At 43.2% G+C, this 18,919-nt stretch overlaps 1 protein-coding gene across 1 annotated transcript in view; it reads right to left on the minus strand.

The window, feature by feature from the left end:
* Positions 1-18,919, minus strand: part of LOC139350931 (EF-hand calcium-binding domain-containing protein 6-like) — a 40,748-nt gene that overhangs the window by 12,848 nt on the left and 8,981 nt on the right. The window contains 12 exon segments of the mRNA XM_070992608.1: positions 51-178; positions 967-1,081; positions 2,629-2,842; positions 3,103-3,243; positions 4,608-4,732; positions 5,168-5,416; positions 7,163-7,247; positions 8,671-8,772; positions 8,946-9,094; positions 9,493-9,614; positions 9,731-9,849; positions 10,663-10,799. Of these exon segments, the coding sequence (XP_070848709.1) occupies positions 51-178; positions 967-1,081; positions 2,629-2,842; positions 3,103-3,243; positions 4,608-4,732; positions 5,168-5,416; positions 7,163-7,247; positions 8,671-8,772; positions 8,946-9,094; positions 9,493-9,614; positions 9,731-9,849; positions 10,663-10,799 (1,686 nt within the window).

Genomic DNA, 18,919 nt, shown 5'->3' on the forward strand with positions numbered 1-18,919 from the left:
ATGCTGATTAGCAGCTGGTCTGAAAGATTTCCTGTCAGCATCTTCCTCACCCCATGGATGGTCTTGATCCTGGTCTTCATGGCAGCCAGGCACTGCTCAGCAGACGTAAGCAGGGGGTCGACCTCATCCATTTCCCCATGACCCTCAGAGGCCCGCTGCCCGTCTCTGGCTGTGGCCTCTACAGAAACCATGGGGAGGTTAAATCACAAGAGTTTCGATATTTGGCACACAGCTGGCTGGTCCTCCTACATCCACAGTCCGGGTGAGGAAATTACATCCAACAAATTGGAATTTTTGTTCTGTTTTGTGAATGATTTGTGTTTTTCCTCTCTCCACAGAATGCCCTCTTTGTCTGGCAAGCACACTGGGCATTTAACTGCCTGACCTAATTTACATTTAATTACAAGCACGCTTCTATTCTGAACCTATGAAGTCGATTTGTATGCCTCGCAAACATGACTAACTTCACGTTCTGGCTTTGTTTAATAATTTTTTTTTTTCTTTTTCTTTTTGTTATTCTTGCTCCGGTTTCTTTCTTTTTTTTATTTTGAGGATACAAATTAGAGTGATGCCCTGCTGCTCTGTTTTCTGCTTCCAAAGCACATAATTAGCCCAAACAAGCAGAAATGAGTGCAATTCTGAATCTGTGTGCTTCTCTGCTCTGCTAATGAGAGACGACGAGGTTCACTCTTACTCTATTTATAATCCAGGATGATTTCTCCAATGGCTCATGTGCTAAGAAAGACATCATTTTACAGGAAGCGGGGGGCTTATATTTGATCACCGTGGGTGGGGTAGGAGTTTGGATGCAAGGCAAGATGGAATGAAGGGGGACGGGAGCCTGGTGGGGAGTAGGAAGGGATTTTTAAAATCTCTATTTAAGCATTGAAAACCCTGCCATGCAGAACTGATGGGATTGCTGACGCCGCTGGTCAAGATGTTCTGGCTGCCGTTCTTCTTTCTCACCCTCATACTTGGTGAGGAACGCCGAGCTCTCGATCTCTCCGTTCCTGAAGCCCAGCAGTTCAGTGAACTCGTTGAAATTCCTCTTGTCCAGCATGACCCAGCTGTCCTCTAGTATCTGGAGGCAAAAGAGCAGAGCAGCAAGTTTGGCAGTCAGCCGCGCTGCACTGTGCTTCAGGCCAGGTTGCAGTGACTTTTCAGAGTCAGAACCAAACTCATTCTCCAGCTAGAACAGGTACAAATGGAAGTTTGACCTGTACCTCTTACTGACCGACTGTGGAAGGTTTAAAATGTCTAAATAAAAACAAATCACACAAAGAAACTAAATGAAATACAATACAGCTTGCTGCATGTATTTGCTTGTTATACATGCATTTTCTCATATGAATCATGCTTTTTGTCATTAATAATTGATGGAATCATGCTCTTTATTGTGACATTGTGCCTGTTGTTTGTCTTTGTATGTGTGAAAAATGATTTGTTGAATATCCCTTTCTTTATATTTGTGCTTATTTATTTATCTAGTCACCAATTTTCCTGCCGTCTGAATGGACATTTTATTATCTAAACCTAATAAATACTTGCCTGACACTTTTGCAATTTGTCCTCAGATCTCAGCAATTACTTTGATGAGTGCAATGTTAGCATAACAGATCAGACCGATGGCCATAATTATGAAAAAAAGAACCAGGCTGTAATGAAATGGAATTATCCTCTCACAGGAGATGAAAAAACAATCGGCGTAGCAGCCCAGTAAATATTCGCCAAGAATCCTGAGTGGGTGAAACCAAACAGAGTGTTGTGAGGCTCAGGTAGGAGTGTCTGATGATTCATAGATCCAACCTGATGCCCGAAGTTTGATTCACGCAGTTCGGATTACGTGTGCGTCTTTTATTTTTAGCGTCTACTTATTGCCATTGCAGCCTCTTCTACATTGAGTGCTTATGCGATTAGAGGTGTCACCATTTGTACGCTCTACTTTCCTCTCTGCTTTGCCTATCTGCTTCAGCTAAGGTCCACACACCACATGGGCCCCGTTCCTCTTTCAAATAACAGTCAGACTCTCTGCACACATGCTACAGCGATTCTTCTGTGCCATAGAGCTCCAATGTTGTGCATATGAACACACACACACACACACACACACACACACACACACACACACACACACACACACACACACACACACACACACTGTGGTTTATTTTGACTCAGTCCCATACACACCATCCTGTTCCCCCAAATATTGACTAGAGCACCAAATGTGGATTAATCCACCACTTCTTATATCTTTCCCAGTTCATATTTTGTGTACGACTAATCATCTGCCTTGTGCAGAAATCAGATTTTTAATCATCATTAGCATGTATCTTATCAGTTTTGATGGTCACTTTTGTTGGTGTTTATTTCTGAAAAAAGTAGAATGAAAGCCCATATTTGGAATTTCCCCTTGCAGGACAAATAAAGGTATATTGAATTGAATAGGAGGCTTCTACCAGTGGGTCTGTAAATACAGTAGAATGCCTTTTAGCTTTTAAAAGAAATGTGCATTTTAATAACAAATTCTAAATACAAAAAATATCTGATATGTACAGATTCGTGTGCAGAGTGAGTGTGTTTAGTATGTCGAGATGGTCATGTAGCTTTTATTTGTTCCCGACTCACTTTTCGTACATCTGTCTCAGACAACATCCCGTCAGAGCTGTGGGTGATGGCCTTGATGCGGTCAGCCAGGCTGGTGTGGCGTTGCTCTAACCTCAGTCTCATCCTCTGGAAAACAATGTCCAGGATGTTGAAGGTGTCTGGACCGACATGCAGGCTGGAAGGAGGCCGCCGCCCTTTGACTGACTGTGGGGACAACTGACGTGATGTGCATGGCCTGTAGGGCAGATTGTTCAGAGCTCAGTACAGACAATGAATAAAAGATCATGCAACCAGGGCTGCAGTCAAGAGTCACCGTCACAAGTCCAAGTGTCTGATAAAGCATGAGAAAAAGCAGCTACAAGTGAAGAGCAAGGCCAGAGCAGAGCGTGCTGTAATCAAACCTCAGACTAAATGAACAAAATGAAAAATAATGCTTAAGATAAATTGGACAGGCAGGACACCTATAGGTGGAGCCCAATGCCTAAAGAAGCTCACCTGTCAGTATGGTCATTCTCTTTGTGGGATGAGGATGTGTGTGTTTCATGTGCTGGTGGTACTCCCAGGTTTCTGAGAAAGCCAGTGTAACAAACCAGCTTAGAAGAGTCGCCTGGTCTTGAGCTGGAGGTCTCACAGAGCCTTGAAACACAAAGAGAAAGTTTGAGATTAAGTGGAAAACCCACATATGTTCATCATAGCCGCAATAGATCGAAGACATCGCTTCATGTACTGTAAACCTGTGAAAGTGTTGCTGAGTTTGACGGCCTCTGCTCTCCACATTATTGTATATATAGGACTTTATACAAAATCTCAGTATTCCAGAGCACACACAGCTGAGGTGTTCAGAGCTGGGTAAAGATAAAGGCTAATGAAGCTCACTTCCACTGTATTCATCATCTTCAGTGAAGACAGGTAGACAATAGATGTACACACAACAACACCATGGAAGAGCAGGCGGAATTGAGGGGTGGATCAGGGTTTGCTCCAGGATTGTGATAAACTTACTGTAGCTGTCTTTACACCCAGCTTACATTAGTGTTTCCCCAGACCTTCCACATATGCGACATGTCTGTCTTCCAACAGACAGTTCAAAGTCAAAGTGCAGACAGAGGGTTGAAAGATCTGTTCACCGTCCAGTCAATCAAAGCACTTAATCAAAACGCTAACAGGCCAGGAGGGCCAGTGTAAGCAGGGACTCAATAATCAATTAAACGCAGCAGCAGCAGCCTCTCATTCATGTTCCTAGACAGCACTGGTTCCTGCCTTGACCATACATGCAGATAAAGCACACTGAAAATTCAGTGTCCTTCAAATTCAATCTTCAAAGCCAATTTTAAATTAACAGTGACAGCTGATGCTTTAACTTGAGAGCTGCGATGCATTTGGGCCACACTCGTCTGCATGTAGTTTAAGTCCCCTCTGCTGCTGTAAAGCTCCAAGATCTCTGAAAAACTTTCAGCAACAGGAGGCCGCAGAGTTTTTAATAGAGGCTTAGCATAAACTGGAGTTAAAAAATGTGTCAAGTAAATGCTCTAGTTGTGTTCAGGTTAATCATATGGAATACAACACGCTAATTAATGAGCTGTAATGATACTTCCCCCTGCAGTCAGTCCAAGCTAAGCTATTGTAGGCTAACTGCGTCCTGGCTGCATCTCTGTACTCATATAAACGTAATGTCGATTTCCCAAAATGCCAATCTGTTTCCTTAAAACTGAGAAACATTCGCTTATAGCCTGACATATGTGTTTTGTGACAGGGTTCACAAAGACTCAGTAGTTAACACTGGTACCTTATAGTGTTAACTACCACCTGGGACCTGTCTATGTGCTGCTGTCTTCATGTCTGTGTGGGATTCCTCTGGGCATTCAAAGACATGCGTACATGCTGGTAAATTTCTCATAGGTGTAAATGTGTTGTTTGTTTACGTCAGCCCTCTGAAATGAAATTTCTTTCGAACTGCCTTTTTTTTTTATCACTGCAGTGTGTCTGAGTGTGTTTCTTACTTATTGAAGTGTGTGTCTGAGATGGGCATGCCATAGCAGCTTAAGACCTTCTTCAGATCTTCCTGTGTGACGTATCCAGTGTGCTGAGGGTCACGCAGCTTCAGAGCTGCCAGCACTGCACTGAGCTGCTCACACAACTTGTCCAGCAGTGAATTCTCCACCTTAATATATAAGTGCACACACAGAGTACACGCAGACATACAGAAAACACACACACCCAAACTGTGAATTAATAATCAAGCCCTCTTTTGATCTCATCTTCTGTTTTCTTCCTCTGTTTGATCTCGTGGTGTAAGCTATGTGTGATATGGGTGATATTTGATCACAGTATGTTGTGTTAACACACTCACTGTTCTCCATGAAGCAGATGCCACAGATACTTTATCAGCACACTGTGTGGTCTGTCTCTCATCTGGTGTTTTTAGCTGCTCCTGATTTAAAAAAAAAAAAAAAAAGCAACATAATGGATGTCTATGGCCCAACGTGGAAGTGTGTAACCACTGTAGGGACACACAAATGCTTGCACACACACACACTAGCAAATGGTTATACAAACATACAGTAGTGTCTTCAGTCTCCTCCAGGACATCCAGGGGCTCAGCAGTGTTAGCAGGGGAGGTAGGTGGTGCCACGCTGATGTTGGGGTTGAGTCTCTCCAGGCGGTCCAGCTGGATGACCCCGGTGTGTTCAGGGTCCAGTGCATTGAGCAGCTCTGAGATCTGTGACGGGAGAAGGTGGGCCTGGGCGGTCCCACCTGGTTTCTCCAGCAAATGTCGTAGGTCTGCCCGAGTGATCCAACCGGCCTCCTTCTGCAAAGAAAAGCAATGAGAGCATCCCTCTTCAGATGGTACAGACTGCATTGTTTCACAAGGACGTGATCTGAGACAACACAGACATGCACAGATACGTATCGTCATGGGTAATGTAGTCTGTAGCAAAATGATGGGAAAATGGAATTTATAAGGAATATTTGTTCAAACCTGTAACAAAACCTGTTGTATTACTAAATTATCTACAACATTGTTTCTCAAAGCAACATTGATGTTATCACTAATAATAAAAAGGAGGTACTCGTCCTGGTCCAGATGTTTTAAACTGTCTTTAAGACCCTTTTTCTATTATATTTGTTCACATGTCACAGCTAGCGTCTTCTGACTACTTCCCTTACCATCTCTCATAAATTCTTAAAACTTTGTATCATTCTTTTCTTTGATGGAACAAAAAATAAATAAATTATCCTCGCCCTCCACTTTGAATTGTGTGCTCAACAGCTTACATGGCAGTTTTTTCCACAATGGCACAGACAAAGCTTTGATATCGAAAGAAGATAAACAAAACACATCTGTAATTCATCACAAATTTTAAAAAATGATCTAAAGATCATAATATATAATAACAAATATATATATATATATATATATGTGTGTGTGTGTGTGTGTGTGTGTGTGTGTGTGTGTGTGTGTATATATGTGTATATATGGTGTGGGAATTGTTTTAAAGATTTACAACAATGTTTTTTGAGAGAAAGTCATAAAATGGGAGTGAAGAGAAATTCAAAACATCACCACAAAGTACACAGTCCCCACACTGACAGGCTATTATTCTGGATTGCATTAACAGTGCATATGTTAATGATTATGATAGCACTAATTATGGCCTGGCACAACAGCACTTCCATCTATTGTGTATGTTTGAATCATACACAAACAATGCAAATCATAGCAAATCTTCCGAGCTCTTGAATGCTTCCCCAGAGATTGTCTAAAAACCATAGTTGGCTTAGAACCTGCCTGAGTGAAAAGCCTCATTATTGGCTGGCGGTGTGAGGACACTCTTGTTTGATCTCCCACCGCTGAATAGATTATTAAAACAGTTGATGGAGGGGTTTTTTTCTCTTCCATGCCATTAAAAGGAGGAGATTCTGGCAGATAGATATGTGTGATTCATATCTGGGAGAGGCTTCACACACGTACACGCACGCATACATACACACACTTCCTCAAACTTGGAAGCCGACTGTTGTTTTGTGAGTGGCGGCAGCAACATCAAACATAACTCTGAATTAATGGAAAATTCTACCCCCCCTCCCCCAAAGTTTAGCCGAACTCCAAAGTTTCATCCAGCTGAAGTAGACTGATTTGAAATTAAAGAGGCAGAACTGGATGCGGAGGCGTGTTGAAGGGGATGGCTGTCAGACGAACATATGGCTAGTGACTGAGTGGCTAACCAGTGGCCATATGCAATCATCTAATCATGTTTATGGCCATCAAAAAGCTGTGGATGATGATTGGCTCATCTGTAAAGCTGTCTGGCATTTATATTTAAAGCGTACACCTGAGCATGTGCCTTTGTCTCTTAGCAATCTGCTGAGATTACTCCCATGTGTCCTGTCTGATAACATTCAAAATCACTTCTGTCTTGTCTTTGCTACACTTTTTGCAAGGCTGCCTAAATACGAGAGAGGTTTGAAAGCATTTCCGTGCGTCTTTTGTGCAAGTGGGAGATTCGTCAGTACACTTAAGTGCATTATTTAAATCCTTAGTCCTGACTCCTACCGTGTCCAACAGATGGAAAATGTCTTTCAGTCGAGGGTAAATGTTCTGTACATGTGAGTCATCTGGAGAAGGCTGCTCAAAGGCCCTGAGAGAAGACAAAGGTGGAAAGGAAAGGTAAGGAAAAGAGAGAAGATGACATATAAGAATAGACATATACAGCCATTAATTCCTTACAATTCCAAACCCATCTTTCTGACCAGCAATCATTGCTTTGCCTTGCCAGCACCTCAAGTATTAGAGACCGTTCTCTCCTAAAGCACCTTCACCCTTTAATGTTCTGGAATTTTTCATGTGGTACTAACAGCTGGAGTGGATTTTTCCTGTTTAGAATGGTCTGTAAATTTGCCAGCTGATGACCTGGAAAGGTCTCAAGAACTCGTCTGTCATGGTTCTACTGGGAGCCATAAGTGGAACATTCCTGAGTGTGAATGTTACAGTGTTCTCATGGGTGATGATTTCAATGTGCAAATTACAACCCTGACTCCAAAAAACTTGGACGTTGAGTAATAGATAAATAAGAAACGGTGTGAAAATCTGCTAATAATGACAATACTCAACTGGAAACAGCGCAAAGACAGTTTATTTAATGTTTTACGTCATCGACTGAATTTTGTAAATATATCCTCATTCTGAATTTGACGCTGCAACATATTTCAATCAAGTACAGACACAGGAGCAACTAAAGACTGGGAAAGTTGTGGAATGATCCAAAAACACCTGTTTGGAACAATCCACAGGTTAACAGGTTCATTGGTAACAGGTGATAGTATCATGATTGGGTATGAAAGGAGCTTCCTGGGAAGGCTCAGTCGATCACAAGCGAGGATGGAGAGAGGTTCACCACTTTGTGAAACACAACATGTTGATCTTCTAAGTTTTTCCAAAGTGTTGTCCAAAAAGAAATAAGGGCAGCATCACTTTGTGGCAATTCCACAAAGTTAGAATAGAAGAAAAAATATCTAGCCACAGATGGCCTAGAGGATGCAGACAATAAGGTGTCTGCCAGGTGTCACTGAAGTTCAGTTTTATATCACAGCACAGTATCAGTAAAGATGTTTCGATGTTCCACAGTATTTCAAATTCAGTATTATAAAAACAACTACAGTTTTTAACACATCTTTTAATAGCGGCCATGAGGGAAACTGGACTTGTTCCCCAACGGCCAGATTGTTAACCGTTCCTCTGCTCCTCAAAAGATTGTAAAATTAGTGAGGTGTGACCAATCCAGGGCAAAAATCAGGCTTAATCATAAAGTAGTTCTCTGTACAGTTTAAGCTGTATTACCATGGAACAATAACATAACTCACTAAAATAACACCAAGCGCTGCAGATTCAGAGTCATGCAGGCAGCATTAACTTTTCAGAAACCTTCATGTCATGTGGGAACAGACTCCGCACAGACGACAGCAGACCTGAGAACAACATGTGATGACTGAAACACTCCTCAGCACATGTGTAGGCTCCATAATGCATGTGAAACAGGTTAAAACACATCATTTCAAACTGACCTCTCGGAGTGAAGATTTGCAACGCCCTCTTCCTTGAGCGCGCTCGTGAAGTGGCCCAAGAAGTGTTTCCACCTCACTGGCCCTGTTGCTCTCAAACCATAGCTGCATACACACACATAATCCATACACATGCATGAAAAATATATTACAGAGAATAAATGATAGCTTGATTTTAAGATTTAAAGAGGAAAGGGCAGGGAGGTTGAGGCAGAGTAGGTTGGCAGAAAGAGGGAAGAGAAAAGAAAGATAAATAAATAAAATAGTGCATTCCCTACCGGCTGGTAAGCTTCTGGAATGAGCGAGGGTTCATGGGAAATATAAAGCTGCTGAGAATGGCCCTGAGGACATCCTGTTTTACTAGGCCAGAGTGGGTGGTGTCAAAGGCCTGCAGCGCTTGCCACACGGGGGTAGAGTTCATACACATCTGACAGGTAGAAAACACACTGATGTACATTCATATTTTAGAGACAGTCCTCTCTCTCGCTTTTATGCTCCTCAATAAGGACAGGAAGTGAGTCATCTCTGGTTCTGGTTGCCATGGAAAACATCCCAGTGCAGCTCTCGGATGTGAGAGAGGAGCCAGCCCCGGCCGACGCCGCCTTTCCCGCAAATTAGCCATGATTAACACACTAACTCAGGAGCTGATTTTTCTGGGCAAACATTTTAATTAGAAGTGTTCCCTCTGCCGTTTGCATCCTGACGCGCCACTTAGAGCCAATTTACCCCTCTGTCTTTAAAGAGGATAATGCAGGGGAGAGGGCCAGATGGTGACATGCAAACACGAGGAATAAAATACACAAAGTAATTCAGACAAGTCTGTACCTTGTAGTGGAAGAGAGACTGCAGCTTCCTGTGTGGCAGGACTGATGGGGCGTCACATGAGCTGGAAAGAGCTTCTGGTCTCTGCTTCCTCTCTTTGACGTTCCCAGGTGGAGTGGTCACCTCTATAAAACATAGTAACTCTTGTTATTGTCTAATTTTAGTCCAGACTGAAATTTCTTAAAAACCACTTGGATGAGTTTAAATGTGACGCAGATACCCATAATCACTGTTTCCTTACCTAGCTTAGTGCAGACTGGAGCAATCTTGAAGTCATGGCTGTCACCAAAGCCTAGCTTCTCCAGGAACTGTTCGTAGGAAATGGTGGACATGTTTTTGGGACTGTAGTGATTCCACAACCTAGAAAAAAGCAAACAGAAGCTGGATGTTCATGTTGAAATAAACGCAGGATCACAGGTGACCTGTAATGTCAAAAACATCCGTGTCAATGACGAGAGGAGAAAAGAGGTCACGCTTTATGCTCGGCTTTGTCTGCTCAAACACACAGACTGTGTGTGTGTCGTGTGTGTGTGTGTGTGTGTGTGTGTGTGTGTGTGTGTGTGTGTGTGAGACAGTCCTGAGCGCTAAAACCAATTAAAGCCATTGAAAATGAACCTGTCACATACAATCCTCTAGAGTCGCGTCAAAAAAGTTGAGCGGCGTTTCTGGAGTGGATTTGACTGCAGGGCCTGAAGTTTTAAAAGTCAATTAGCACTCTCATCCTGAGACAAAGGCTGACCACAAAGTTAGTACTAGTGATCTCGTCCTAGCCGACAGACGACTTCCCACCACAGGGAATACTGGAAATAGCCGGGCCTGTGCTGGTTGGCTGACAACGTGCGTGTGTGTGCCTGTGTGCGAGCGCGACACATTACCATCTGCACATGTTATGAAAGGATGATTTGATTTTATGTATACATATTTCTTAAAGTCAGCGTTCAGATGTTCAACTGTGGAGCTCAGATGTAAGAAAGTGTGCATGTGCATATGTGTGTGAGAGGGAGAGGATCCAGATTTGTTAAATGGCATCGATCCCCAAACTGTCCTTAGCAGAAATCCCAGCCCACTGACCATTCAACCAGTCCTCATGTGTGACATGTGTGGGCCTTTGCATGCTGCTGCACAGATCTGTTCAATCTGTTGTGTCAAACTGTGTCAGAGGCATAACTCCACCTCTGAAACTCCTTGTCTGTCAGGTGGATGCAATAGTTGTCCAGGATGCGGCGGAACTGGCGCTGCTCGATGTGTCCTTCTCGGTTGTAGTCAAACAGCCGTAACACTCTGATAACAGTCCTCAGGTTGCCTCCGATCTGTGGGGTTCACACACAATGACTGACAGCAACAGCAACACTACACCTCGGCGGCGCCTGTGAACTCCTGAACCTAACCGACTAGTGAGGCTCGGCTCACCAGAGCTTTCATCTCTGTGAACACGGTTATTGACGCGACTGCCTTGATCTGTGGAAGCCCGGACCTATTCCCCAAAGAGCTGACAGCTGATGAGGTGGGAGAGAGCAAAGAGGAGATGCATAGATCGCTGGTAGACACATGAAATAGAGAGGAGGAGTGGGGGCACTGAGGGGGATTCTGGGTCAGTAAAGCAAACACAGACAGGCTGATGGTTTAGGACAGCAGCTTGAAATGGATGCGCTCCTGTGTTACAGGACTGAAAACTGGAACACATGCAGGCGATCTGATGTGAAGGATGATGCCTACTCAGTACTAGACTGAGGTCACCCGTAGATATTTTCATTTATGCAAAACAAATGAAATCAACCTGGAATTTTATTCCATTCAAGTTTCTAAAGTCCACTTTGTTTTGACTGGAGTAAGGATATTTCAAGGAAATACATGCAGTATCTTTGCTGGTGAAAACAGATTACAAAAGTATGTCATTGTCAGATTCATATAACAACTTGACAGCTCATTAACTGCAGTGCTAATTAGAAGTTTGGTGTAAAAATAAGGTCATTGTCCAAAAAAGACACTATAAATTCCATGTAAAACGCTAGAAACAAAACACAGGTACATCAGCTTCTTAAAGTGAGGAGGCCTTGCTTATATTGTAATATTAAAGGCTTTTGATTGTACTGATGACATTGTTCAGAAATTAATCATACGTTTTATATTTTGAACCAGACTCTGGACACTGTTGCACAGTGTTTTGGAAGGTGTGCACTTTGGTATAACGGGCTAATGAAGGACCCAATTGCAGTGCTGGCCGATTTACGGGGAATATGGGACAACGGACAACCAGAGCAACACTGTGCCGTACTGAGCCGGCTCAGAAGGAGTTAGTGTGAGGAGAGCGGATCAAACGCGGAAATCACTGACAGATTTCGGCAAGGTTGAAATCACTCTCGGAGGAGAAAGTGCTCTTTGTAACCACTGAGGCGGTGAGATCTGCACCCGCAGACACAGGGCAAGGACGGAAGGAGTAGTCAGGAACAGGCGGGGTCGGATACCGCAGATCAATCTGGAGAAGAGCGTTGGAGAGTCTGGCATGGCGCAAAGACAACTGGGAACTGGGAAGAATGACAGCGTGGCTTAAATACCCTCCCGATGAACCTGATAGGCTAGGTGTGCAGAAGGGCAGGTATGGGGCGTGGCTGAAGAGCTGCAGCACAGGTAAGTGCTATGCAGGACTGTGACACTTTGGCAGCTCTGACACATGACTGTCCTCCAAAGAAGAATGACAGTATCAGATGTTGTCAGTTTAAGTGCATTCTCACAGACAAATGATGTCATCCTGCCGATAAGGCATCAGAGCAGAATGTGCTTATATAATAAGGACAAACCCCAGAGACATTTAAACGTATCTTCACAGACGATGACATAGCAAACCACGGTTTCTGGTTTCATGCTCCATCATCCAGATACAGCTCCTCCTTGTGACTTCTCTACTGAATGAGAATATTGGACTTCCTGGACTGAACTCATCAGATAAATTACAATATTGATTGCCTGGTCAAACAGTTAAAACAATCTAGAATAATGGCTAAACTTTGATATACATAGTATCACAGTCTTTTAGGGAGGTGGCTGAATTAGATGGCTGGCAAAGCGTTGTGCAGTTCAAACTTCTATAAAATTAAACTTAAACTGTCTCTACTCTTAAGTAGTTTTGACATAGTAACCACATCTTGAACAAGGGTTCAGCAAAAACCCAACAGATCAACATTTGTAAAATGTTCCCTGTGCCTGGCAACTATTTTATGAGAAGGGTGAGGTAAAGATCATTCAGCTAATAACAAATGTTCATTGCAGGTCGGTGAACCAAACTCAAGTATCCTCTGAGAAGGTTTGTTCACGCCCATCCACCACCCCACCACTCCACCCTCTACCCTCCACACCCTTACTGCTGTGCTACATAAACAACACATTACTGCTGACATTGGTGCTGATTGTTGGTGTTGGAGGCAAATCAGGACTTGCAGAAGCATCCAAAATGTACATAATTCCTCAGGAGGAAACTGGGCTGCATTTAATAGAAGGTGCAATATTGCCCTTCCTTACGGGCAAACCAATATGAGTCTAACTGTGACGAACAAATGGAGCAATTGAGGATCAGAGCAACAAAGCACCGAGGAGCTACAGGCACAAAGAGATTTGATGTATGTGTAATTTGGAACACCCTGACGTTCTTGGAAGCTGGATGATGAGGCTTTGGATCAGGTTAACATTGTTAGAGCTCAGTCGCAGTCACTCAGTCAGTCTGAGCGAGCGCCCCAGCCAAGTTCAGCCCGTCCCGCCTTCCAATGTCTCTGCCATGCACCAGCTCGCTCCGTAGCTCCGGGGCGCCACGCGAACCACGGAGGAACAAGAGCACAGATACTAAATATACCCCCAGTGACTCTTGGGTAATCAGAGTCTTCTGTCGCCCAGAGAAGTCTCCGTCTAATTGCACTCTGATTAGACGAGCTGCCAAGTGTCTCAGTGAAAGGCGTGGAGGGAGCTTCCCTCATGTGCTGCTACACTGACATTGTCTCTATGAAGACACAGAATACAGCAGATAGAGTAAAGTCAAGCAATAATATACTAGATGCTGACATTAAAGCCACTATTTCCTGCAATGCACCAGACTAGTTGTGTGTCTATGACTCCAGACTTCCACATCTTTAACTCTTCTGAATCACAGGGGAGATGGGTTTTTTTGTGCAGCAGTAAAACTTTGAAAATCTCCACTTTTTGTAATCTAACAACCTCAGCTACCGTGCAAAGCTTCCTTACAAGCATAACAATTAGCCTTGCATTTACACCACCTTTTATTCTGCCAGAGTCAGGGGAAAGAGAAGAGGCGCTGCACAGCAACCCGTGCGTTTAAAAAAAGATCAAATGAAAGTGAATTTATTAAAGACAGATATAAATATGATTCCCGTCCCCGCTCTCCCTCCCTCCCGCTCCAACTTAGAGGATTCTGTGCTAATTAGAAATGTGTTAAAATCACAAAGGAGGGAGAGAGGAGATCATACGGTATTAATGAACAGAGACAGAGGGATATCATCCAATCTCCATCTCTATCTCCATCTCATCTCTCCCTCTGCACACACACACTCCCCCTCTCCTTTTATCTGCCTTTGTTTCCTCCTCTTCTCAATTCCCTCGCAAACTTTGTTTCCCTTTCTTTCTGCCCCTTTTGTCTTTCAGCCCGCGCTTCTCTCTGCCTCTTTTCTCCCACAAATTCCTTGATTATTTCATTTTTATCTCCAATTTCCGCTCTTTCTTCTCTTTTTTCCACCTCCCTCCACTCCCCCGTCCTTCAGCAGTGCCAGCGCTCCATTAGGCAGCTGTGTACTGGTTGGCGTGGTTGGAGGCCTGGCGCTGTGCCACACTCTGAGTGTCTCAGCAGCCCTCGCCCATCCGTCTGCCCACCCAGCCCCTTGGTCCTTAATTAATGAAAGCTCTGTTGTTTTTGTTTACCGGCCTGTTATATGCTAATCCAGCGAGCCCTGAGTGTGCGTGCCCGTCCTTCCTCAATGTCTGTGTGTTACCCTCCCAGCTGATTATCTCAACAGCCATGACCCAAAGTCCGGTCTGATCGCCATTTGATCACTGTGCATTCTCAACCTTTCTCCTCCTAATGGCTCTTGCACATTTAAAGGGTCAGTTCACCCAAATGTCAAGGAAAATAAAAAGCATATTTCCCCATTCATCTCTACTGACTGCTACCCAGCCACCTAAATATTGAGATGTCTCTGTCTGAGGTACAGTGGAGGTGAGCGAAATTCTGTTTGTGCTGTTCACAGGATTGAACAATGGCATTTAAAAATTCAAAAGCAGCATCTCTTCACAGAAACAGTCATCCTGTTATTCTAGATAACACAGAGAACACAAAGAGAAGGATTTTCAAAGGACTATTTCTTTGATAGAAAGTAGTTCCACTGAAAACTGTCCACAGTGCTCTATCCTGAGAATTTGGGACAATGTTTTGTTGCTTTCAGGTGTCCAGGGTCCTAAATGAATCCCATTCACTGAGTCACATGGCGAATGACTAATTTAAAGGCATAGATGGACATGAAACTGAACCAGGAGATGAGCAGCTGTGCTACCAAATATCTGTGATAAAAAACTTTATCAGAGTCAGTGGGACATGTTGGGATCAGATGGGACAGAACCACATCTGCTGTCCGTGTCCTCATCCATTGTGGACAAGCCCTGTACAGGCATGTGGACAAATACATGTAAAGGCAGAATTCAACTATGACTACTACAGTGCATCACGGTAAGAACCAGAGCTTAAAAAGTCACATATGGCACACGATAGCTCAAAACCTGGACAAGAAAAACCAAAACTGTCTGCACGGCTGTATACCACCGAAGGGACGTGACAACTTATGTTTTTAAGTTGTCTGAACTGACCTTCTAATATCACTCTGGGCCACGTGGAAGCACTGCATCCTCATTTTCTTCCAACAATTAGACCAAAATAGTTGCTTCATGACCAAAGATGACAGCTGTGTTGATACTGAAAAGTCCAGAAAATTTCTCAGAGAAGTGTATTTTTGGCAGGAGAGAAGCCTCAGAAACAGCACTCAGACCATCACCTGTACAAACAAACAAATCTAAAGTAGCACAGATTTAGGTGGGGTAGATGAAACTAAATGTGTGACATTACTGGCTCTTTAAACTGGTGTGCTTAATCCAGCTGACCTGTTTGAACACAGGGAAATATCTTCAATGATTTGTTAAGCATGAAACCTTCTCAGCTGGGCTTAATTAGAGGGTTGATTAATGACTAATGTGATGTGTTTGCGCCTCCAGCCTCCCACTTCACCTGCATGTTGGAATTTTTTAGTAAATACTGTTTGACTTGGCAGTGAGTACTGAAGTACTGAAGGTAAAACATTTTTTTAATTTGGACAGCACATCTTCTCCTGTAAAAGACAAAATGATGAAACCTACACTAATGGATGCTAAAACCACCAACTAAAACTCTAATGAAAGAGGAAACCTGCTTCATAGAACATGACACGATGTTATAATAAATGTGTAAGTGCAGCACTAATCCTCACATGTCAACACTGTCTCTCTGACTTTATTTAATGTCACACATGAAACTGGGTTTCAGTATTTTCAGTCAAACTGCGCTGACTTGTAAACAGTGTGTAACGACAAGGCTTTAAAAGACACTCGGCTCTCCTCACTCTGTCAGCCAGAGCTCCGCCGTGCTTGCTCTAACCTTTCCTGTCACTATGAATTATGGGAGAGAGACGAGCAGAGGGATAGGACAGCTCTCTGAAGAGGAGGGATAAAAGGGGGAGACGGGGAGAGCGAAAGAGACGGCGAGTTGGAGGGGAATGAAGGGAGACAGTCAGATCACAAACGGGAGCGGAGGAGGAGAAACCGTTAAGTGACAGAGTGAGCGTGAAGAGAGGAGAAAAGAGAGAAAAGCAAGAGGAGATCAGACAGCGATCAGAAGAGAGCGCACAGATGAACTTTCTTTTGTCTGTCAATTAGAGGGCTAATTTCTCTCTGGTTCGGCTCCAGAGTGCCAGAGACAGACGGCATTAAAGTGGAGCTCAGAGGGATAATAAGGGGCTCTGGGACCATTCTGCTGCTGTCGCTCCCTATCCAAACATTAGTATTACAAAGACACGACATAACCTAAACAACATGGAGGGTCTACAAGAGGGCTTTCCAGAAATACTCACACCGCGGCTCCTGAAATAGATGCAGATTAGACCACAGACCCCAATTTGATGAAGATTTCCTCCTGGGAATGCCCATATGGGAAGCTTCCTGCTGTTATGTTGGTTTCAGGAACAGCTCGTGGAGGGACTTCGATAAAGAGAGCAATCTTTACAGAGTCTACACTGATAATATAGACTGGATATGATTATTTTGCTGTGGACACTCTGATCAATATTTAAACACTCGATCAGGCCCCCAGACCAGTTTGCCACTAGTCGAACAGGAAGCATTCTGCTCAAGAAGGCCCTGTTTCTGTCACTTTTAATATTTTGGCATTCTGCATGAGCGTACTGAAGGTCTTAGGAAGCAGCCACTCCCTAACGAAACATATATTAAACACACGTGTTCTGTTTAGTTCCTGTCCACAAGCTTTTTGTTTTGGAAAGAAACTGCCAAGAGAAGGGGAGACAATCTTTAGTTTACATGTAAGTAAAGTTAAAGACAAAATGCAGTTACACTTACAGTTGACTTAAGATTTAACAAAGACTATTATCTACTATTGTCATTAAGTCCACCCTGCGAACGTGCTTAAAGACAGGACACAACACAACCGCGTTATGTGGAGCACGAGTAGGCAGGGCCTCAGATTTGATTTAGTTTAGTTTAGTTTAGTTTAGTTTAGTTTAGTTTAGTTTAGTTTAGTTTAGTTTAGTTTAGTTTAGTTTATTTCGGTCTTTGGTTTGACACAACTCATTGCGTAATAGACTTGACAACTCAACATAAATACAGCAGCTGGTCAAGGTCCAAGAAAGGAAAACAAAACAAGATTAAGCAAATCAAAATAACAAATAAATAAATAACTAAAGAAGGCATTCAATAAATGTTCAAGACCGAAAAGGTGTAGGCTGAAGCGTAGCTTATTTCACCTATCCTTTTACAAAACAGGTTATATTGCAATCTACTGTTTCACTTATATAGATTTAATTGGACAGTGGTTGTGTGATGATGTAAAATGTACAGTGATTAATTTATATAGTAAATAATGAAAGAATACTTAATTTCCAGTGTGCCAAGTAATTCAGCAATGAATTTAAAGCATTGTTGCTGTGAGCAATTCTCAGTTCTAGAGGAATTAAAATGAAAGTTTGTTGATGTGACAGCTCCACGGTTAAGTTTCAGTTTAACTCCGTTAGGTGTAGAGAAGCTTCTTTGTTTGTGGTATAGTTAGATCTTTGGTTAGGGGAATATGTTTGTTGACTCAGCCCTCCATCCATCCAACCATCCTCCTCCCTACATGGACTTTGTCCACTAAGAACAGCTGAGAACATCATCATCATCATCATCATCATAATTACTACAGCTGCTGGAGGGCTTTGTCGCTGAACTTAAACAGATGTTGGTGAGGGCCACTTGCTGAAATGAAGGCCTGCTCTCATTCACAGAGCGTCAAGTACTGATGCTTCATCACACCCCTTGCCATCTCATACAGACACGTCTGTATCTCATAGCATACACCACCTCAGCATACAGGCATATTTGCATGAGATGGCCATCTAACTCCCCTGTAAATCCAACCGTGGCAATATTAGACACTCAGGTGATGTAGCATAAAGAGCAAGCCTCTGAAAATGGAGGAACCAAACTGTGACTGTCTCATTAAAAACGTCTTACAAAGGCTCTGTGGCAGGAAGGTTTTGCTGAGATGAGAACATGTTGGATGGTCGGAGCAGTTGCTCTTGGAGTCTAATATTGCTGCGGATGAGTTTGCATTGGAGTTAGTTGAAAGATCGGAGCATCACATACAGACGTCTGTACCACCAAACGACGCTCAGGGAATGAGAGCAGGTTGGAAATGACTGATGCAGCCATTTTTTTCTAGGACAGTCTCTTTTGATTACATGCTCAGGTGCTTGGGCCCCCATGGATAATGGTGAGTGCCCATGGGGAAAAGTGATCGCTGCCCAGTTAAGATAAATAGAGGATTGGATGCTGTATCAAAGCAGTCAGTTTTATCTGTGTGTTTTCAAAACCTGTGTAGATTGTAGTCTGACAGTCCCTGGGGTTTGACAGCTCGGCAGATGCAGAATGAGTTAACCAACACACCCTGTCCGCAAACAGCCAGTTATTTTTGAAAAGTTGAAAAGTTTTTAATAGCATGTAAAAAAACGACAGGGAGAAAATGTGACCAGTCAATCGACAGCTGTACTGTATTTCACTAAATGACAGACAGACGGACAGACAAAGATTAGTTCCAGCTTCCCAAAACCGGATTAAACAGACAGGAGTAACACACTCATCC

This window comes from Chaetodon trifascialis, chromosome 22 (assembly GCF_039877785.1).
Source record: "Chaetodon trifascialis isolate fChaTrf1 chromosome 22, fChaTrf1.hap1, whole genome shotgun sequence".
Taxonomy (NCBI): domain Eukaryota; kingdom Metazoa; phylum Chordata; class Actinopteri; order Chaetodontiformes; family Chaetodontidae; genus Chaetodon; species Chaetodon trifascialis.